The sequence below is a fragment of the Pelophylax lessonae genome (genome assembly GCF_965119305.1).
Source record: "Pelophylax lessonae genome assembly, contig: HAP1_SCAFFOLD_77, whole genome shotgun sequence".
Lineage (NCBI taxonomy): Eukaryota > Metazoa > Chordata > Amphibia > Anura > Ranidae > Pelophylax > Pelophylax lessonae.
The window spans coordinates 21,877-42,650 of NW_028120141.1; the positions used below are offsets into that span (position 1 = coordinate 21,877).

The window sequence follows — 20,774 nt, forward strand, 5'->3', positions numbered from 1 at the left end:
CAGCAGTAAGCGCCTGACACCAGTGCTTCAGCTGGAGAAGTTTCGTCCAATATCCCTGTCAGTGGTGTGGGAGAAAGGCCGGCTGCTTCTTCTCTCAAGAAGCCTAAAGTAGCTCTTGGTGCTGGGCAGAGCTTAGTGTTGTTCTACCCTGATGCCAGCTCTTCTGCTGGGAAGTAAACTTAAAAGTTGGTGGCCTTGCAAAAATCCTCCAGGGTCACCGATTACTGCAGGCAGAGGTCAGCAGCGCTATGCCTGGATGCGTGATTTTCTGCTTTAGGCTCACTGGGTTGTTCCTATTCAGCAGGAAAGTCTATTAAATCCCAAGTCTCTGGAACTGGTGTCTGGGGATAGAGGTTCACCATCTCCTGTCCCTGAAACCCAGAAGATGTTACTGGTGCTGGGCAGAGGCTAGCAGAGCTCTGCCCTGTTGTCAGCACTTCAGTTGAAAGTTCAGTAAATGTTACATCCTCCGATGAAAAAGCAATTAAATGCTTTCCGTGATGATCTGTGGCTGTAGAGATGAGCCAACTGTTCCATCTTCCATACTCTCATCTGGCTGCTGGACAGACGCATTCCTCCATCCAAGATCGTCCCGTACAGAATCAGGATTGTCAAAGTGAGTGAGCACTTGCTGCATCCGCCATAAGAGCTCCGCTTCCATGGCTACGGGCGGAGATGGGCAAAGCACACTGTTACTCTGCCCGATTGCCGGTATTTCATGGCTGTCGGCTGGTACTTCTGGGTAGTCCCAGGCAAAGAGAGCTCAGACCTGCAGCTGAGCAGAGTCTAGCAGCCATCTGTAGGCGATCTCCAGCTCCCATTCTTGAATGGCTAGAAACTCCAAATTTTCCAGTGCCCAGAGCACTTCCGAGACATTCAGTATCTGTTCTCTGTATTCCAAGATTTCCTCCAAACGCCACTCCAGATCACTCCCAAAGTCAGGGTCCTTGGAAAACCTCTCTAATAACTGCCCCAGGCCACCGTAGCCAAAGATTCTCTGCCTGAACCAGCCTGCTTAACTCAGCTTTCCATTCCATGTGCGGTTGTTTCCCAAATAACAGCATTCGCACTTCATTCTGCGACCAGTACCTTTCCTGTATGGTGGGGAGAATTTTTCCCTGATGTCACTGTTCACAGGCTAGCGCTTCCTTCCATAGTTCCCATTGGACAGAATCATACCATCCCAGCAGGACGGGTTTCCGAATTCTTCTTCCATAGCGGCTGCCAGCTTGTATTTGTACCTATCCTCTTTGGCTATCCGGACCTGGGATTCCAGTGGAGGTTTGGATGTCCCAGACTGCAGGAAGCATCTCAAGAAGCTTCCACCAATGTTAGGGAACTGTCCCACCCTCTGCTTGAGTGCTTCCATCAGAATACCGCTTCTTCCAGTCTGAACATAGATACGAGATATAGCCGCATATTGCAACCAAGAACTAGATGGGACTAGCTCAGCTGCAAAACTGGAACTCTTTATTGAACAAGAATGCAGGCTTTTTATACTCTACACCAGGGGTGGGGAACCTTTTTTCTGCCAAGGGCCATTTGGGTATTTATAAAATCATTCGGGGGCCGTACAAAACTATCAGCTTAAAAACGTGCCTGTTATATTTGGTCAAACATTTAATTAACTCACCCCTAATGTGATGGCTGCAACTGCTTCTCTTTGGTGAGGTGTGTTATGTTAGCTGGTATTGATGATGTTGCTACTCGCAACTGGTTTTCCAGGTTTGCGTCGGTCAGTCTGGAACTGTGGTAGTAAGTTTTGAAAAGAACTGCTGGCGGGTAATGCTGGTGGGTATAGCTGGCTGGTACTGCTGTGGGTACTGCTGGCTCAGGCCGGTACTGCTGGCTTGTACTGTGCTGTGGGTACTGCTGGCTGGTACTGCTGGCTCAGGCTAGTACTGCTGTGGGTATTGCTGATTCATGCTGGTACTGTGCTGTAGGTACTGCCTTGGGTACTGCTGACTCAGGCTGGTACTGCTGCCTGGTACTGTGCTGTGGGTACTGCTGGCTGGCTAGTACTGCTGGCTGGTACTGCTGGCTCAGGCTGGTATTGCTGTGGGTACTTCTGGCTGGTATTGCTGTGGGTACTGCTGGCTGGTACTGTGCTGTGGGTACTGCTGGCTGGTACTGTTGTGGGTACTACTGGCTCTGGCTGGTACTGCTTTGGGTACTGCTGATTCTGCTGTGGGTACTGATGGCTCTGGCATGTACTGCTGTGGGTACTGCTGGCTCTGGCTGGTACTGCTGTGAGTACTGCTGGCTCTGGCTGGTACTGCTGTGTGTGCTGCTGGTGGGAAATGCTGGCTAGCAACAGCGCCACCCTGGAGGAAGAGGCAATGTTTCCAGTATTGGTCACAGGCGGAGTGCATTTGATATCACTCCGCCTGTGACTCACTCAAACTGTCAGAATGGAGCCAGAACTATACAGGAAGCATTGGCTCCGTTCTGACAGATCAGCTGAGAGACACACTCGGCTGCATGGGGGGGCCGGACCAAATGACTTTGAGGGCCGCATAAGGCCCCCGGGACATAGGTTCCCCACCCCTGCTCTACACACTCAGGTGAGGCTGATCACATTATCATATGCAAACGCAACTATATACAGAAATATAATTAACACTAGAAACACTAGTTAATTAAACAACTAGCCATCTGGACAATCGGTGATCTCATTCCAGGTCAGACTTGCTGGCATCAAGCTCACAAAGTGCAATACACATTATTACAAGTATAAACACATCCCCACAGTATTTTGCTAGCAGAGACAACAGGTCAGTTAATTAGCACAATTAACAATATGTGGAAGACAGGTGGTTGAGCTGATGATATTAACATCTGCTATGAGTCTTACTGTGTGGAGCAGTCCTTATTGGTACTGGGGCAGATAGGCCCTAAACCTGGACTTGAATCCAAAGTAACACAGCACCAGGGGTCCCCACAGCATACACCTCACAAAGAGTAGTGTTCCCTAAAAAGCCAGGGCCTATAGTTTGTAGGCAAGTTTGTTAGCCTGCAGTCCCCTCCAAAAGCCAGTCCCGGGTAGGTCTGTCACACTTCTTATCTGGAATCATCTGAGTGCCGACTTGTTCTGCATTTAGAAAGTTTATACAGTCGCTCTGGTAAGCTGTGTACAAAAGGAAGTCAGCACATTATGTAATTATATATTTCAATGTACACCTGATGGCACTTTTCTCACTTCACCAAGCTCAAGTAGGGGACTGTACTATGGCCTCACAGACTAACGTGACTTGCTGACAAGGAGAGAATCCAAGCAAATAATCAAAAATCAATGCCTTAGACCCCCTTCACACTTGGGATCATGGGTAGAATTGCGCTGATTCATCCTGAATGGCACCCCAAATGCGGTGCATATTCTCCGCAATTGTCTTGTGTAAAAAGGTGCCTGGCTGAGGACCAAAATTTGTTCCTTGAGCTTCTATGACGCAACAAACATGCAGAGGACAGCCCATTCCTACAGACACACTAAGACTTCTCTGCCACAGCCCACCTCGGGGAATAAACATTATTGATTTAAGATCCCATCGATGTGAGGACTATCTCAGCCAGATGAGGCTCTTACAAAACATTTGATGAAGTATAAATAGCAGATTGCCGAATACTGAAAGGAGAAGGTGTGATAACATATTTCCTGACCTGGGGGCTGGGTCGGTCTCAGCGTAGAGGCTCTGAAGTCCCTGTATTCATTGTGTCTGATCAGCGATAGATTCTGCTGTGAGGATTCTGGGAGAAAATAACAGAAATCTGAATAAAGTCATAAAATAACTACAAAAACTACACTTCACTCTAACCCAAGTCTTGGCAAAAGCCCTGACCCGATGATCAGCCTTACTATATAACTGGACCTCAGCCAAACCATAAACTTGGTTCTCAGCCTAAATCTAACCTAGGTCCTTAGCTAAACCCTAACTCTGGTTCTCAGCCTAACGCTAACCTCGGTAGTCCATCAAACCCTAAACCTGGTCCTCAGTCTAACCCTAACCTTGGTCCTCGGGCAAACCCTAAACCTGGTCCTCAGCATAACCCTAAACCTGGTCCTCAGCCTAACACTAAACCTGGTCCTCAGCCTAACCCTAAACCTGGTCCTCAGCCTAACACTAAACCTGGTCCTCAGCATAACCCTAAACCTGGTCCTCAGCCTAACACTAAACCTGGTCTTCAGCCTAACACTAAACCTGGTCCTCAGCATAACCCTAAACCTGGTCCTCAGCCTAACACTAAACCTGGTCCTCAGCATAACCCTAAACCTGGTCCTCAGCCTAACACTAAACCTGGTCTTCAGCCTAACACTAAACCTGGTCCTCAGCATAACCCTAAACCTGGTCCTCAGCCTAACACTAAACCTGGTCCTCAGCCTAACACTAAACCTGGTCCTCAGCCTAGCACTAAACCTGGTCCTCAGCATCACTCTGACCATGGTTATCAGAACAAACCCTAAATCTGGTCCTCAGCATAATCCTAAACCTGGTCCTCAGCATAACACTAAACCTGGTCCTCAGCATAACACTAAACCTGGTCCTCAGTCTAACACTAAACCTGGTCCTCAGCATCACTCTGACCATGGTTATCAGCACAACCCTAAATCTGGTCCCCAGGCTAACCCAGACCCTGCTCCTTAACATAACTGCTAACCTTAAGCTGACCATGGCTAACAGAAGATAGACTTAAAACTAAACTAGAGAAACTTAACATAAATAAATCACCGGGACCGGATGGCTTGCACCCGAGGGTTCTGAAAGAGCTCAGCCAGGTGATTGCCAGACCATTATTCTTGATCTTTAAGGATAGTTTACAGATGGGTATGGTGCCAGCTGATTGGAAAAAAGCCAACGTGGTACCAATATTTAAAAAGGGGCCGAGATATATCCCGGGTAACTATAGGCCGATCAGCCTAACATCTGTAGTCTGCAAGATTTTGGAGGGGTTGTTAAGGGACCACATACAAGACTTTAGTAATTAAAACGGTATTATAAGTAGTAATCAGCATGGATTCATGAAAAATCGTTCTTGCCAAACCAATCTATTAACCTTCTACGATGAAGTGAGCTGCCACCTAGATAAAGGTAAGCCTGTGGATGTGGTGTATCTGGATAAAGGAAGGCCTGTGGATGTGGTGTATCTGGATAAAGGAAGGTCTGTGGATGGGGTGTATCTGGATAAAGAAAGGTCTGTGGATGTGGTGTATCTGGATAAAGGAAGGTCTGTGGATGTGGTGTATCTGGATAAAGGAAGGTCTGTGGATGGAGTGTATCTGGATAAAGGAAGGTCTGTGGATGTGGTGTATCTGGATAAAGGAAGGTCTGTGGATGTGGTGTATCTGGATAAAGGAAGGTCTGTGGATGTGGTGTATCTGGATAAAGGAAGGTCTGTGGATGTGGTGTATCTGGATAAAGGAAAGCCTGTGGATGTGGTGTATCTGGATAAAGGAAGGTCTGTGGATGTGGTGTATCTGGATAAAGGAAGGCCTGTGGATGTGGTGTATCTGGACTTTGCAAAGGCCTTTGACACCGTTCCCCACAAACGCTTACTGTACAAACTAAGGAAGGTAGGTATGGACCATAAGGTGAGTACCTGGATAGAGAACTGGCTCCAGGGGAGAGTCCAGAGGGTGGTGATTAATGGGGAGTACTCGGATTGGGCGGGTGTGGAAAGTGGGGTCCCCCAGGGTTCTGTCCTGGGACCAATCCTGTTTAATTTATTCATAAATGATCTAGAGGAGGGGATATCTAGTACAATCTCAGTATTTGCGGATGATACTAAACTAAGCATGCCAATATCTTCTATGCAGGATGTGGAAACCTTACAAGCGGACCTGAACAAAATAACGGGGTGGGCAACTACATGGCAGATGAGATTTAATGTTGAAAAATGTAAAGTAATGCACTTGGGGGCCAGAAACCAGAAAGCAAGCTACTCACTAGGGGGGGAACCTCTGGGTGAGTCTAGGATGGAAAAGGACTTGGGGGTACTGGTAGACAGCAGGCTTGGCAGTGGCATGCAATGCCAAGCCGCTGCAAGCAAAGCCAACAGAATACTGGGATGTATAAAAAAGGGGATTCACTCCAGAAATAAAGAGATTATTCTCCCACTCTACAAGACTCTGGTCCGGCCACATCTGGAGTATGCTGTCCAGTTCTGGGCACCGGTCCTCAGGAAGGATGTGCTGGAACTGGAGAAAGTCCAGAGAAGGGCAACAAAAATCATTAGGGGAATGGAGAACATCAGCTATGAGGAAAGACTACAAGCACTGAACCTATTCTCTCTGGAGAAGAGACGATTGAGGGGGGATATGATATCAATGTACAAATACTGTACTGGCGACCCTAGCATAAGGAACAAACTATTCAGAGTAAGGAAATACAACAAGACACGTGGCCACTCACTAAAACTAGAGGAAAGGCGGTTTAACCTTAAAATGCGTAAGGGGTTCTTCACTGTAAGAGCGGTAAGGATGTGGAATTCTCTTCCACAAGCAGTCGTATCAGCAGGGAGCATCGATAGTTTCAAAAAACTATTAGATGGACACCTTAAAGACCACAACATACAGGGGTATACAATGTACAACATACAGAGGGTATACAATGTACAACATACAGGGGATATACAATGTACAACATACAGGGGTATACAATGTACAACATACAGGGGTATACAATGTACAACATACAGAGGGTATACAATGTACAACATACAGGGGATATACAATGTACAACATACAGGGGGTATACAATGTACAACATACAGGGGTATACAATGTACAACATACAGGGGTATACAATGTACATCATACAGGGGTATACAATGTACAACATAACAGGGGTATACAATGTACAACATTACAGGGGTATACAATGTACAACATACAGGGGTATACAATGTACAACATACAGGGGTATACAATGTACAACATACAGGGGTATACAATGTACAACATACAGGGGTATACAATGTACATCATACAGGGGTATACAATGTACAACATAACAGGGGTATACAATGTACAACATTACAGGGGTATACAATGTACAACATACAGGGGTATACAATGTACAACATACAGAGGGTATACAATGTACAACATACAGGGGATATACAATGTACAACATACAGGGGGTATACAATGTACAACATACAGGGGATATACAATGTACAACATACAGGGGGTATACAATGTACAACATACAGGGGTATACAATGTACAACATAACAGGGGTATACAATGTACAACATTACAGGGGTATACAATGTACAACATACAGGGGTATACAATGTACAACATACAGGGGTATACAATGTACAACATACAGGGGTATACAATGTACAACATAACAGGGGTATACAATGTACAACATTACAGGGGTATACAATGTACAACATACAGGGGTATACAATGTACAACATACAGGGGTATACAATGTACAACATTACAGGGGTATACAATGTACAACATACAGGGGTATACAATGTACAACATACAGGGGTATACAATGTACAACATTACAGGGGTATACAATGTACAACATACAGGGGTATACAATGTACAACATACAGGGGTATACAATGTACAACATACAGGGGTATACAATGTACAACATACAGGGGGTATACAATGTACAACATACAGGGGTATGCAATGTACAACATACAGGGGTATACAATGTACAACATACAGGGGTATACAATGTACAACATACAGGGGTATACAATGTACGGTTAAAAGCAAACACACACACACATCATAGGTTGAACTGGATGGACTGATGTCTTTTTTCAACCTCACTAACTATGTAACTATGTAACCATAAATATTAATCTTGAATTTTAACCTAAGTCCTGACATAAACCTGATCTTCAATAAAACCAAACCAAACTTTAGAGTGAGGACCCAAACCTTAACCCTAGTCCTCACCTAACCCTGGTCCAAGCTGTATCAGTGATCTTCAAATAACTCTAAATCTGGGTCTTCAACTAATCTCAACCTAAATACGGCCCCCTAACCTAGCCAAGAACTTACACCCTATACTTTTCCTTACCACTATGCCATATACTCTTCCCTACCGCTTAGCCATATACTCCTCCTTACCACGATATCATATAGTATTCCTTACTCTGCTTTAATCGGAGTCTCCAGATGATGGTTGTGAAGACAAGGACAGACATGAGGAGAAGGCTGAGGAGGAGAGCGCAGACGATAATGAAATACGAATGGGTGGAGTCACTGCGGACAGGGGGGGACCCTAAGACACAAAAAGTTGAGATTAGTGTCATGAAGCCAAACAGAAATATAAAGGGAACTCTGCACCTAGCACTATGGTTGTAAAGTCTATTATAGCATGCAGGACATAAAAGCCTCACTTTCCATTCTAGAAGCCACCGTCCCAGGACATTCATGGGTAGATTATTGGACTTTTCTGTACAGAAGTCTCTTCATATTCAGTTCCAACTAACCAGACATCACACCAACCAACATCCTGACATGGGCGAAGCATTCTGCAGTCCAGAAGATAGTGATGTGTGTGGGTAAAAGGTCGGAGGAGCATTGCCCCCCCAATAGAAGATAATGAAGAGCCCCCACCATGGCTGGAATATTCCTCTTGGTAGGTGGAATGAGCGGATGCTGCTATGAGATGCTGAGAAAATGACAAATATGACTATTATAATCAATAAATAATACCTGTCAGGGGCGGAGTCAGGTCAAAATGTGAGCTGGATGAGGTCACTGTGGTCATCGCATCATAGAAGTCACCTGATCCTGGAAAAGACATTCATCCAATGGAAACACAAAGAGAAATGTGGATAAAGGAAGACAGATTGGAGGACAGAGATAAAAGAGAATTTACAGAAGGAAGAATTTCAATAACTTCACTTCTACAGCGTGTGTGGGGGGGGGGGGGGGGGGGAGTCCATGGTGTGGTCACAGACAGGGAGGACAGGGAGGCCATGATACATGTCCATGGTGTGGTGACAGACAGGGAGGACAGGGAGGCCATGATACATGTCCATGGTGTGGTCACAGACAGGGAGGACAGGGAGGCCATGATACATGTCCATGGTGTGGTGACAGACAGGGAGGACAGGGAGGCCATGATACATGTCCATGGTGTGGTCACAGACAGGGAGGACAGGGAGGCCATGATACATGTCCATGGTGTGGTGACAGACAGGGAGGACAGGGAGGCCATGATACATGTCCATGGTGTGGTGACAGACAGGGAGGACAGGGAGGCCATGATACATGTCCATGGTGTGGTCACAGACAGGGAGGACAGGGAGGCCATGATACATGTCCATGGTGTGGTCACAGACAGGGAGGACAGGGAGGCCATGATACATGTCCATGGTGTGGTCACAGACAGGAAGATCCCACACCATCATTTCTTCATCCTCGGTGAAGACTCCGGACCCGCCATCCCTTGGTACTTTCCTCCAGCAGAGAAGGGTCAGACAATCCAGAAAGGTGCGTCATGTGGGACGTCTGACTTTCCTGAAACCTTCAGCACTCCCCTAGCACCAAAACACTAAATAACCAAAAGTATTGGGACGCCTGCCTTTACACACAAATGATCTTTAGTGATATCCCAGTCTTAGTCCGTAGGGTTCAATATTGAGTTGGCCCACCCTTTGCAGCTATAACAGCTTCAACTCTTCTGGGAAGGCTGTCCACAAGGTTTAGGAGTGTCTATGGAAATGTTTGACCATTCTTCTAGAAGGGCATTTGTGAGGTCAGGCACTGATTTTGGACGAAGAGGTCTTGCTCCCAGTCTCCACTCTAATTTATTTTAAAGGTGTTCTATCGGGTTGAGATCAGGACTCTGTGCCGGCCAGTCAAGTTCCTCCACCCCAAACTCGCTCATCCATGTCTTTATGGACCTTGCTTTGTGCACTGTTGTGCAGTCACGTTGGAACAGGAAGGGGCCAAAATGTCTTGGCATGCTGAAGCCTTAAGAGTTCTCTTCACTGGAACTAAGAAACCAAGCCCAACCCCTGAAAAACAACCCCACAACATAATCCCCCCTCCACCAAATGATTTGGACCAGTGCACAAAGCAAGGTCCATAAAGACATGGATTAGTTTGGGGGTGGAGGAACTTGACTGGCCTGCACAGAGTCTTGACCTCAACCCCATAGAACACCTTTGGGATGAATTAGAGCGGAGACTGCGAGCCAGGCCTTCTCATCCAACATTAGTGCCTGACCTCACAAATACGTTTCTAGAAGAATGGTCAAACATTCCCATAGACACTAAACCTTGTGGACAGCCATACCAGAACAGTTGAAGCTTAGGTGGGCCAACTCAATATTGAACCCTACGGACTAAGACTGGGATGCCGTTAGAGTTTATGTGGTATAGGCAGGTGTCCCAATACTTTTGGTGATATAGTGTACTGTATATACACCAAAAACAAGAAATGAAAGATTCAGTGAAAATCAAATCCTAAATAAAGGAATATTCTGATTTTTTTCCTTACTATTGCAGACAATGCCCACAGCCTTGGCTTGGTGGCAGGTGTTGCGGTTCTTGGATAAGACTTGGCATTCCCATAATGAAATGGAATGAGAACACAGAAAGGTCACACTTGTACTCAATGTATGTTCATATTTGGTGTTCTTCACAAACGATCCGCAGCCGAGATCTTCACACACTTTGTTGGAATCATCATCATACCAGGAACCCTCACACACTGTCGCCCAAACTCCATCCATATAAACTTCCAAACGACCCGAACAGTTATGGGGACCTCCAGACAGGCGAAGCTCATGATGTCCTGCATGAGAATAAACACAGAGTAAAGCACAAGCCAGAGCCGGGAGTCAACCACATAACTACACAATAATGTTTTCCAATACTCTGAGTACCTAAGTGGTTCATTCATTGCAGAGGACTTCAGGGAGCAGACATTCATCAGTGTCCTCCTACTCACCATCCTGAAAGTCCAGCAGGGACAGTAATCATCCTAGGTCAGCCTTTCTCAACCAGGGTTCCTCCGGAGGTTCCTTCAGCAAGGACCAATTTCTGCCTCTCAGATACATTCCCACTGACCACCAATGTAAGGAGCAATCTTCCCACTGACCCCCAAAGTAGGGAGCATTCTTCCCACTGACCACCAAAGTAGGGAGCATTCTTTTCACTGACCACCAACGTAAGGATTATTCTTCCCACTGACCCCCAAAGTAGGGAGCGTTCTTCCCACTGACTACCAATGTAACGAGCAATCTTACCACTGACCACCAATGTAAGGGATATTCTTCTCACTGACCACCAATGTAAGGGACATTCTTCCCACTGACCACCAATGTAAGGAGCATTCTTCCCACTGACCTCCAATGTAAGGGACATTCTTCCCAATTTTGTTTATTAAAAGTCTTGCAATCAATAAGCATAAAATCAATATACATAAATAAATATATACATATTTACATGAAAAGGGGAAAAAAAATACATAGCAAATTCTGCTCTCAAATAAAGACTGCCTTTACAGCAAAAACAAAACTCACATCATGAAACACATCATTACCGGGAAAAATAATCTTAATTAGACTCACACCACCACACCAGACATCAAACCTGCGAGGTCAAGAAACAAAAACCACTCCCATTATGCATGCAGCCCTTCTTCAAAAATGAAGATATTAACTAACAAAAGCTAAAGGTGTGAAAGAAATAGCATAGGAAAAAAGCTTTTCACCCAGAGATGGACAGTTCACCAAAAGCAGGTCTGATATTCCTCCACGCCCTTATCCAGACCGCTCGAGGCTCCCTGCCCTTCTCAAGACCCCGAATCTTCCCAACCTCACCCAGAATATCGTACACCACCACCTCGACAGGGAGGACTTTCTTCCGCAGGGTAATCTGGCACCGTGCATTCCACGTGAAGTAACGGACAACTATACTAACTAGAAAAAGTGTATCCAAATCAAAATCCCAGCGAGTCGGGAATGCCCCATACACCCACTGCGCATAACTCATGCGATAGAGAAAGGGGATGCCTAGAGCCCTCCCCACCCTTTTATACACCTCTATGTTAAAGGGACACTGGAGCAAAAAGTGGTCCATAGACTCCACTTTACCAACACACTCCGCTCTAGGACAATCCCGATCATCCACAGGGCGATGCTTCAGGTTCCCTCTCACATAGAGCCTTCCATGGAAAGCGAGCCAGGCTTGATCCCTAAACTTCAAAGGGATTCTTCCTAAGTTAATTAAACGCAACCCCTCCCTCATTACGGGGCCTGAGCAATCCCTTAAGGTCAGCGACACACTGAAAGCAGAGCCCAAAATCCTCTTCTCCAGAAGCTTTCTGGGGAGGGACTTGATATCCCCCACTGTCACCTGCCACTGCCTAAGTATTTTCAGACACGGGGCAACATAAGCCGGAAGCTTGCCATGTCGGACTCTCAGACTTTTCACTGGCCCGCCATCTTCCCAGCATCGCAGAAAAGGCCTAAACCAAGATTGGAAAATACCCACCCATCCCGGCGGGGTCTCTGCTAACATATTACCAAGATTATACTTTAAAAAAAGCAGAGAAAAGAAAACTATAGGGTTGACCATTCCTAGACCACCTTCCCGCCTGGACAGGTAAGTTACATTGCGTTTAATCAGGTTCAGCCTATTTCCCCATAACAGTTGGAAAAAGCAGCTGTACACCCTTGCATAGAGAGATTCCGGCAAGATACAGACAAAGCTGACATATAAAAAGATTGGGATCAGGTAAGTTTTAATCAAGTCAACCCTTTCCCTCAAGGAAAGTTTCCATTTCTTCCAGCTTGCCACCTTGGCATTGGCATTCAACAACCTGCTTTCCCAATTTCGATGACCATAGTCACCAGGACCAAATTTGATGCCCAACACTTTAATTTCCTGCTGGGGCTCTGGGAAGGCATCCGGAAGTTCGAAGCTTTCACCCTCCTCACCCATCCAGAAAACTTCACTCTTTTCATGATTGATTTTAGAGCCAGAAGCCTCAGTGTACTGCTCTATCACAGAGACCACCTCCTGCGCCTCCTCCATCCCAGAGATAATAACAGACACATCATCGGCATAGGCCACGACCTTCAAAGGCGGCACACCAGCAATGCCCAAAGGCACCCCACACAACGATCCACTCTCTAACCTTCTTATGAAGGGGTCAATTGCGAATACATATAGCAGGGGGCTCAAAGGACACCCCTGGCGCACCCCAGAGCCAACCTCAAAAGGCCGTCCAACCCAACCATTAACAAGTGGGAAGCTCTCAGCCCCTTTATATAATGTTTTCAGCCAATCAATAAACCTCCCCTGCAGGCCGTATCTACCAAGTAGCAAATACAGGTACTCATGATTGACTCGATCAAAAGCCTTCGCCTGATCCAATGCCAGCAAGTACTTTCTCCATCCAGCAGCCCTGCATCGCTCCAAAGCCTCCCGGACAGCTAAAATTGCTGAAAAGGTACTTCTGCCCTGGACCGAGCAGTGCTGATGATTGGACAACAAATCGCCTGCTACTGACGACAAGCGCCAAAAAAGAATCTTCGCCAAGATCTTTCTATCAACATTGAGAAGACTGATGGGGCGCCAGTTCTCAATTATTGAGGGGTCTTTACCTTTTGACAGAAGAATCACAGCGGATTGCCTCATGGAGGGAGGGAGAGAACCCTCATCTAAACAGCTGTTATAAACCTCCGCTAAAAAGGGAGCCAGAATGGACTTAAAACACTTGTAAAATTCAGCTGTCAACCCATCTGGCCCAGGCGACTTTTTGGTAGCCAGCTTCTCTATAGCACAAACTACCTCATCCGCTGAAATTGGTTCTGTCAAATCCATCAAAGGCAATGTATCATTTCCCAATCCTGGAGTAGAATCCAGAAAGCTTTCCATCCTGTCCCGACTAAGGTCCTTTCTTCCCAGAAGGTCTGCGTAATATGACCTGAAGATCTCCAGGATCCCTGATCTGGACTTCACCAGGGAACCCGTACTATCCCTCAGACCTATGACCGTCTTAACTGCTATGCCTTGCTTACAGTTCTGGTAAGGATCAGGCGAGTGATATTTCCCATAATCTCTCTCCAGAACCAAGGAGGCATGCCGGTCGTATTGACACTTCCTAAGAAGAAGCTTTACCTCCGAGATCTCCCCTGGATCTCCTCCATACGAGACAAGACGATCAAGCTTCCTCCGCAAATGCTGGTAGGCAATATACATACCAAGCTGCTTCTTCTTACTTATGGCCTTGAAAAGTCCAATCGCCCTTTGTTTCACAAGCTCCCACCACTCTGACTTACTGCTGCAAAAGTCCAGAATAGAAACCTGTGCCTGAAAAAAATCCTCAAAGGATTGTCTTACCTCTACATCTTCCAGGAGAGCCGAATTCAGTTTCCAGGTACCCCTTCCCCTGGGTGGAGTGTCCGAGGCATTCAGAGTCACAGACAGCATACAGTGGTCAGAGAACTCCACCGCCCTCAACTCAGGAGCCGAGAAAGCAGAGTTCTCCTTTAAAAAAAACCTATCTATCCTACTCTGACTATTCCCTCTCTGAAACGTGAATCCCGTGCTGCCAGGGCAGTGCTTAATGTGCACATCTACCAGGCCTGCTTGTCTAACCATATCTCTAAGAAAAACGCTATCATAACCCAGCCTGTCTATGGAGACCCTCCTGTCTTCAGGCCTAATTATGGTGTTAAAGTCACCTCCAAAGACAACCTGCTGGGATGTAAAAAGGAAGGGCTTGATCTTTGTGAAGAGGCATTTCCTGTCCCATTTTGACTGCGGTCCATAGATATTGATCAGGCGCAGGTCCTGCCCCCTAACAGAGACGTCTAAGACCATGCATCTCCCCATTTCTACCTCAATTATCCGCCGGCACGTTACCATATCGGTTTTAAAAAGAACCGCAACTCCGCTGCAAGGCTCAGCCGCAAGAGACCAAAAGGAGGGACCGCATCTCCACTCCCTTTTTGCTAGATGGACATCGGCCAAAGTATTGAGCCAGGTCTCTTGCAAAAATAAAATCTCAGCATCAAACTCACTGAGCAAAAATAAGGCAATATCACGAGCTCTTGCAGATTTCACGCTGGCGACATTAATGGTCGCCACCTTTATCAGAGCGGGCACTGCCATCAGGATGATTGGGGTAGTCGTTTCTTAACCTCCACCACACTCTCATCACCCGAAACAGCTCTCTTTACACTATGTGACTCCCCCTCATCCATAGATGATAAAGTAGATAAATCGGATACTAACTCCTCCCCTGATAAAACCGAAAATGTGTTGCCAAGAGGAACCCCTCCTGGCTCTAACTGTAAGGAAGAAGTGACCGCTTTACTGGTCTTCCTCTTCTTCTTTTTCTTCCTCTTTGTCCTCTCCCACCCCTCCTCATCCGAATCCTCCACAACAGAGGGTGAGACATGGGACATGGACACCCCTCCCTCAACCCCATCGACCCCACCACCATCCAGCACCCCTGCACCCTCTTGGCCGCGTTTGCGGTGTCGAGAGACAGGGACTGGAGGTGGAGTAGGCCGAGGGGGAAGATCCACTATACCCGCCCCCCCAGCAGCTTCCGCTAGTCTGGAGGATCTACGCACAGTAGATGTAGGAACAACAGGAGGGACAGACTCAGGGACCACATCACTAGGGGAAACAGAATCTGACACAACAGACACAGACTCAGGGACCACATCACTAGGGGAAACAGAATCTGACACAACAGACACAGGAGGGGCAACAACAATTTCCTCTCTAACTTCAGCTGCTTCATCTTCTTTATCAAGCCTCTGCAGCTCAGTCTCCAATCCTGGCAAGTTATGCAGTGCCTCTGGGCACTGGCTATATGGATGACCCAGCTGCTGGCACAAATTGCACCGAATCTGGGTGCATTCTCTGGCCAAATGGCCTAAATCCTGGCACAGTGAGCACTTCTTGTGGGTGCAGGACGATGCAAAGTGGCCTTTATCACCACATTTATTACATACCTTAGGCTGACCTTGGTAGAAAATGGTCAGCCTATCCCTACCCAGAAAGGCTGAGCAGGGAAGGTGCTGAACTACATCGCCCAGCACCCCCAATTTTAGCGACACTGTCCAGGCCCCTGTCCATATCCCATGCTCATCAAGGACCTTCCGCAGTGGAGTGAGGACCTCGCCATATCGGCGTAGCCATACTAATAAATCAGCCTCTGGTATGGATTCGTTACGCACCAAAATGGTCACTGATTTTATCAGAGGCTGCCTTGAAATCACTTTTGGCACCAAACCACTCCACTGCTGAAGGCCCTTGCACCTCCTAAATCTCTCCCAGAAGAGATCCAAACTTTCAGGTTTTACAAACGACAAATCGAATTCATAACTCCCCACCGGGCAAATTAAAGCAAAAATATCACAAGCTTTAAACCCCATTTCCAAAATCAACTCAGCCACCCTCCCCCTTACAGGTGGAGTTCCATCCCCCACCCACCTCAACTGTACCACATTCCTCCTCCTATACCCACCAAACCTCCCTGAATTTTGACTAATAACAGAATTCCCACCACCCACCCTGGTGTGACTCCCCAAAGCTGAAGCATAGCTTCCAACATTCCTCCCAGCAGAAAATCCATCAGTTTTTTTTAAATTATCTGACACACACTTAGCAGATAACGATTGCACAGATTCGGGATTGATCTGTGCAATCAAATCTTTCCTCTGCTGAGCAGGAGGAGAAATGTCATTTTTATTTTTCCCAGCATTACTAACCCCTTCACCACCACCCACCCCATTCATTGCTTTAACATTGTCATTTTTTATACTTGCTGGGATATTTATTATTGCTGTTGTCTTCACAGCAGAATCCATAGCTGCTGCTGCATTGGTAAGAACTCCAGCTGTCATCTTCTCTTCCACTAGGACAGGGTTTTCAGTTGTGGAAATAGCATTCTGTTTTAACACAGCAGCAGGTAAAGCATTGCAGGATATTTCCATTGCTACTTCCATTCCACTTCCAGAACTATGTTGATCCCCTCCCCCATCAGCAATCAGCACTGGAAGACTGGGAGGCTCAGGTGAACATGAAGCAGGCTCTTTGGAGCTGGCAACCATTTTGCTTGCTGTGGGACTACTGGTCTCAGCCAGACCAGCAAAATCCATGCCTGGGGTGTTTAATGCAGGTCCATCCACATTCGTCTGATGGTCCGGGGCTTGCATGTCTGCACTCGGTTTCTCCACAGCGGTAACTCCAATAGGTAGCTGTATGCAGAGCTCTTTCTCACCTGGGACACCATCCACTACAGCAGATGGGGCAGACATGTTGGATGGCAGCATGGTGTACTGGGATTTCTCCACCATTACTGGCTTTGCTGACTTGAATCTCCTCTGCCCATCCTCAGGGATTTCTGATGGATCATCAGAAAATACAAACCTGTCTGCTTTCAGGGGTGACTCCATCTGCTGGATGAATGTCAGGGATCCATGTCCACTCTCAACCCCCTGGCTGGTTGCCGCTGGTGATTCCCAGTTCTGGCATGGGGGGAGAGGTGCAGAGGCAGATGGAGCCGGGTCATCCATTAACTGAGGCTGCTGATCCACAGAACTTGCTGATGCTTGGCTGGTAAATCGCCTCTCATTGTCAAATTTTTCTTTAAATGCTCCACTTCTGTCTTTCAGCCTTTCCAATAATAAAGTTTGTTCCTTTACCTTTTCTTCCAATTCCTGTAACTCAGGCTTCATGGCTGTGCGATTTTTACTCCAGGCCTGGAAATACTTGGTTTTGAAGGATTTGTGTTCAGCCTTCAAAACTTTAAGTTTTTCTTCCGCTCTCCCAATCGCCCTAAAACGATTGATAACCTTCTGGCTGAAGACATCCGCATTCTCACCGGGGCCTGGACCCACAGACAGGTCCTCCACCTCCTCCTCACTAGGCCCCGTGTCATCAGGGGGATCCCTCCCAGGGCCTCCCCCAGGATCAGGCATTGTTCCTGGGCCAAGCTAGCAAGCAAGGCCCAGGCTTGAAAAGGGCTGGTTCTCACAGAGAGCTCCTTGGGTGTGTCCTCCTCCTTCTTCCCACTGACCACCAATGTAAGGGACATTCTTCCCACTGACCACCAATGTAAGGAACATTCTTCCTACTGACCACCAATGTAAGGAACATTCTTCCTACTGACCACCAATGTAAGGAATATTCTTCCCACTGACCACCAATGTAAGAGACATTCGTCCCACTGACCACCAATGTAAGGGACATTCGTTCCACTGACCACCAATGTAAGGGACATTCTTCCCACTGACCACCAATGTAAGGGGCATTCTTCCCAATTTTGTTTATTAAAAGTCTTGCAATCAATAAGCATAAAATCAATATACATAAATAAATATATACATATTTACATGAAAAGGGGGGAAAAAAAAAATACATAGCAAATTCTGCTCTCAAATAAAGACTGCCTTTACAGCAAAAACAAAACTCACATCATGAAACACATCATTACCGGAAAAAATTATCTTAATAAGACTCACACCACCACACCAGACATCAAACCTGCGAGGTCAAGAAACAAAACCACTCCCATTATGCATGCAGCCCTTCTTCAAAAATGAAGATATTAACTAACAAAAGCTAAGGGCGTGAAAGAAATAGCATAGGAAAAAAGCTTTTCACCCAGAGATGGACAGTTCACCAAAAGCAGGTCTGATATTCCTCCACGCCCTTATCCAGACCGCTCGAGGCTCCCTGCCCTTCTCAAGACCCCGAATCTTCCCAACCTCACCCAGAATATCGTACACCACCACCTCGACAGGGAGGACTTTCTTCCGCAGGGTAATCTGGCACCGTGCATTCCACGTGAAGTAACGGACAACTATACTAACTAGAAAAAGTGTATCCAAATCAAAATCCCAGCGAGTCGGGAATGCCCCGTACACCCACTCCGCATAACTCATGCGATAGAGAAAGGGGATGCCTAGAGCCCTCCCCACCCTTTTATACACCTCTATGTTAAAGGGACACTGGAGCAAAAAGTGGTCCATAGACTCCACTTTACCAACACACTCCGCTCTAGGACAATCCCGATCATCCACAGGGCGATGCTTCAGGTTCCCTCTCACATAGAGCCTTCCATGGAAAGCGAGCCAGGCTTGATCCCTAAACTTCAAAGGGATTCTTCCTAAGTTAATTAAACGCAACCCCTCCCTCATTACGGGGCCTGGGCAATCCCTTAAGGTCAGCGACACACTGAAAGCAGAGCCCAAAATCCTCTTCTCCAGAAGCTTTCTGGGGAGGGACTTGATATCCCCCACTGTCACCTGCCACTGCCTAAGTATTTTCAGACACGGGGCAACATAAGCCGGAAGCTTGCCATGTCGGACTCTCAGACTTTTCACTGGCCCGCCATCTTCCCAGCATCGCAGAAAAGGCCTAAACCAAGATTGAAAAATACCCACCCATCCCGGCGGGGTCTCTGCTAACATATTACCAAGATTATACTTTAAAAAAAGCAGAGAAAAGAAAACTATAGGGTTGACCATTCCTAGACCACCCTCCCGCCTGGACAGGTAAGTTACATTGCGTTTGATCAGGTTCAGCCTATTTCCCCATAACAGTTGGAAAAAGCAGCTGTACACCCTTGCATAGAGAGATTCTGGCAAGATACAGACAAAGCTGACATATAAAAAGATTGGGATCAGGTAAGTTTTAATCAAGTCAACCCTTTCCCTCAAGGAAAGTTTCCATTTCTTCCAGCTTGCCACCTTGGCATTGGCATTCAACAACCTGCTTTCCCAATTTCGATGACCATAGTCACCAGGACCAAATTTGATGCCCAACACTTTAATTTCCTGCTGGGGCTCTGGGAAGGCATCCGGAAGTTCGAAGCTTTCACCCTCCTCACCCATCCAGAAAACTTCACTCTTTTCATGATTGATTTTAGAGCCAGAAGCCTCAGTGTACTGCTCTATCACAGAGACCACCTCCTGCGCCTCCTCCATCCCAGAGATAATAACAGACACATCATCGGCATAGGCCACGACCTTCAAAGGTGGCACACCAGCAATGCCCAAAGGCACCCCACACAACGATCCACTCTCTAACCTTCTTATGAAGGGGTCGATTGCGAATACATATAGCAGGGGGCTCAAAGGACACCCCTGGCGCACACCAGAGCCAACCTCAAAAGGCCGTCCAACCCAACCATTAACAAGTGGGAAGCTCTCAGCCCCTTTATACAATGTTTTCAGCCAATCAATAAACCTCCCCTGCAGGCCGTATCTACCAAGTAGCAAATACAGGTACTCATGATTGACTCGATCAAAAGCCTTCGCCTGATCCAATGCCAGCAAGTACTTTCTCCATTCAGCAGCCCTGCATCGCTCCAAAGCCTCCCGGACAGCTAAAATTGCTGAAAAGGTACTTCTGCCCTGGACCGAGCAGTGCTGATGATTGGACAACAAATCGCCTGCTACTGACGACAAGCGCCAAAAAAGAATCTTCGCCAAGATCTTTCTATCAACATTGAGAAGACTGATGGGGCGCCAGTTCTCAATTATTGAGGGGTCTTTACCTTTTGACAGAAGAATCACAGCGGATTGCCTCATGGAGGGAGGGAGAGAACCCTCTTCTAAACAGCTGTTATAAACCTCCGCTAAAAAGGGAGCCAGAATGGACTTAAAACACTTGTAAAATTCAGCTGTCAACCCATCTGGCCCAGGCGACTTTTTGGTAGCCAGCTTCTCTATAGCACGAACTACCTCATCCGCTGAAATTGGTTCTGTCAAATCCATCAAAGGCAATGTATCATTTCCCAATCCTGG

General features: G+C 46.8%; 1 protein-coding gene across 1 annotated transcript in view; it reads right to left on the minus strand.

Annotated features, from left to right (window-relative positions):
- Positions 1 to 20,774, minus strand: part of LOC309543482 (T-cell differentiation antigen CD6-like) — a gene marked incomplete at both ends in the record, with an annotated part of 67,753 nt that overhangs the window by 9,400 nt on the left and 37,579 nt on the right. Inside the window, 4 exons of the mRNA XM_082275961.1 lie at positions 3,658 to 3,744; positions 8,130 to 8,258; positions 8,696 to 8,773; positions 10,490 to 10,786. Of these exons, the coding sequence (XP_082132087.1) occupies positions 3,658 to 3,744; positions 8,130 to 8,258; positions 8,696 to 8,773; positions 10,490 to 10,786 (591 nt within the window). The remainder of the gene's footprint in view (positions 1 to 3,657; positions 3,745 to 8,129; positions 8,259 to 8,695; positions 8,774 to 10,489; positions 10,787 to 20,774) is intronic.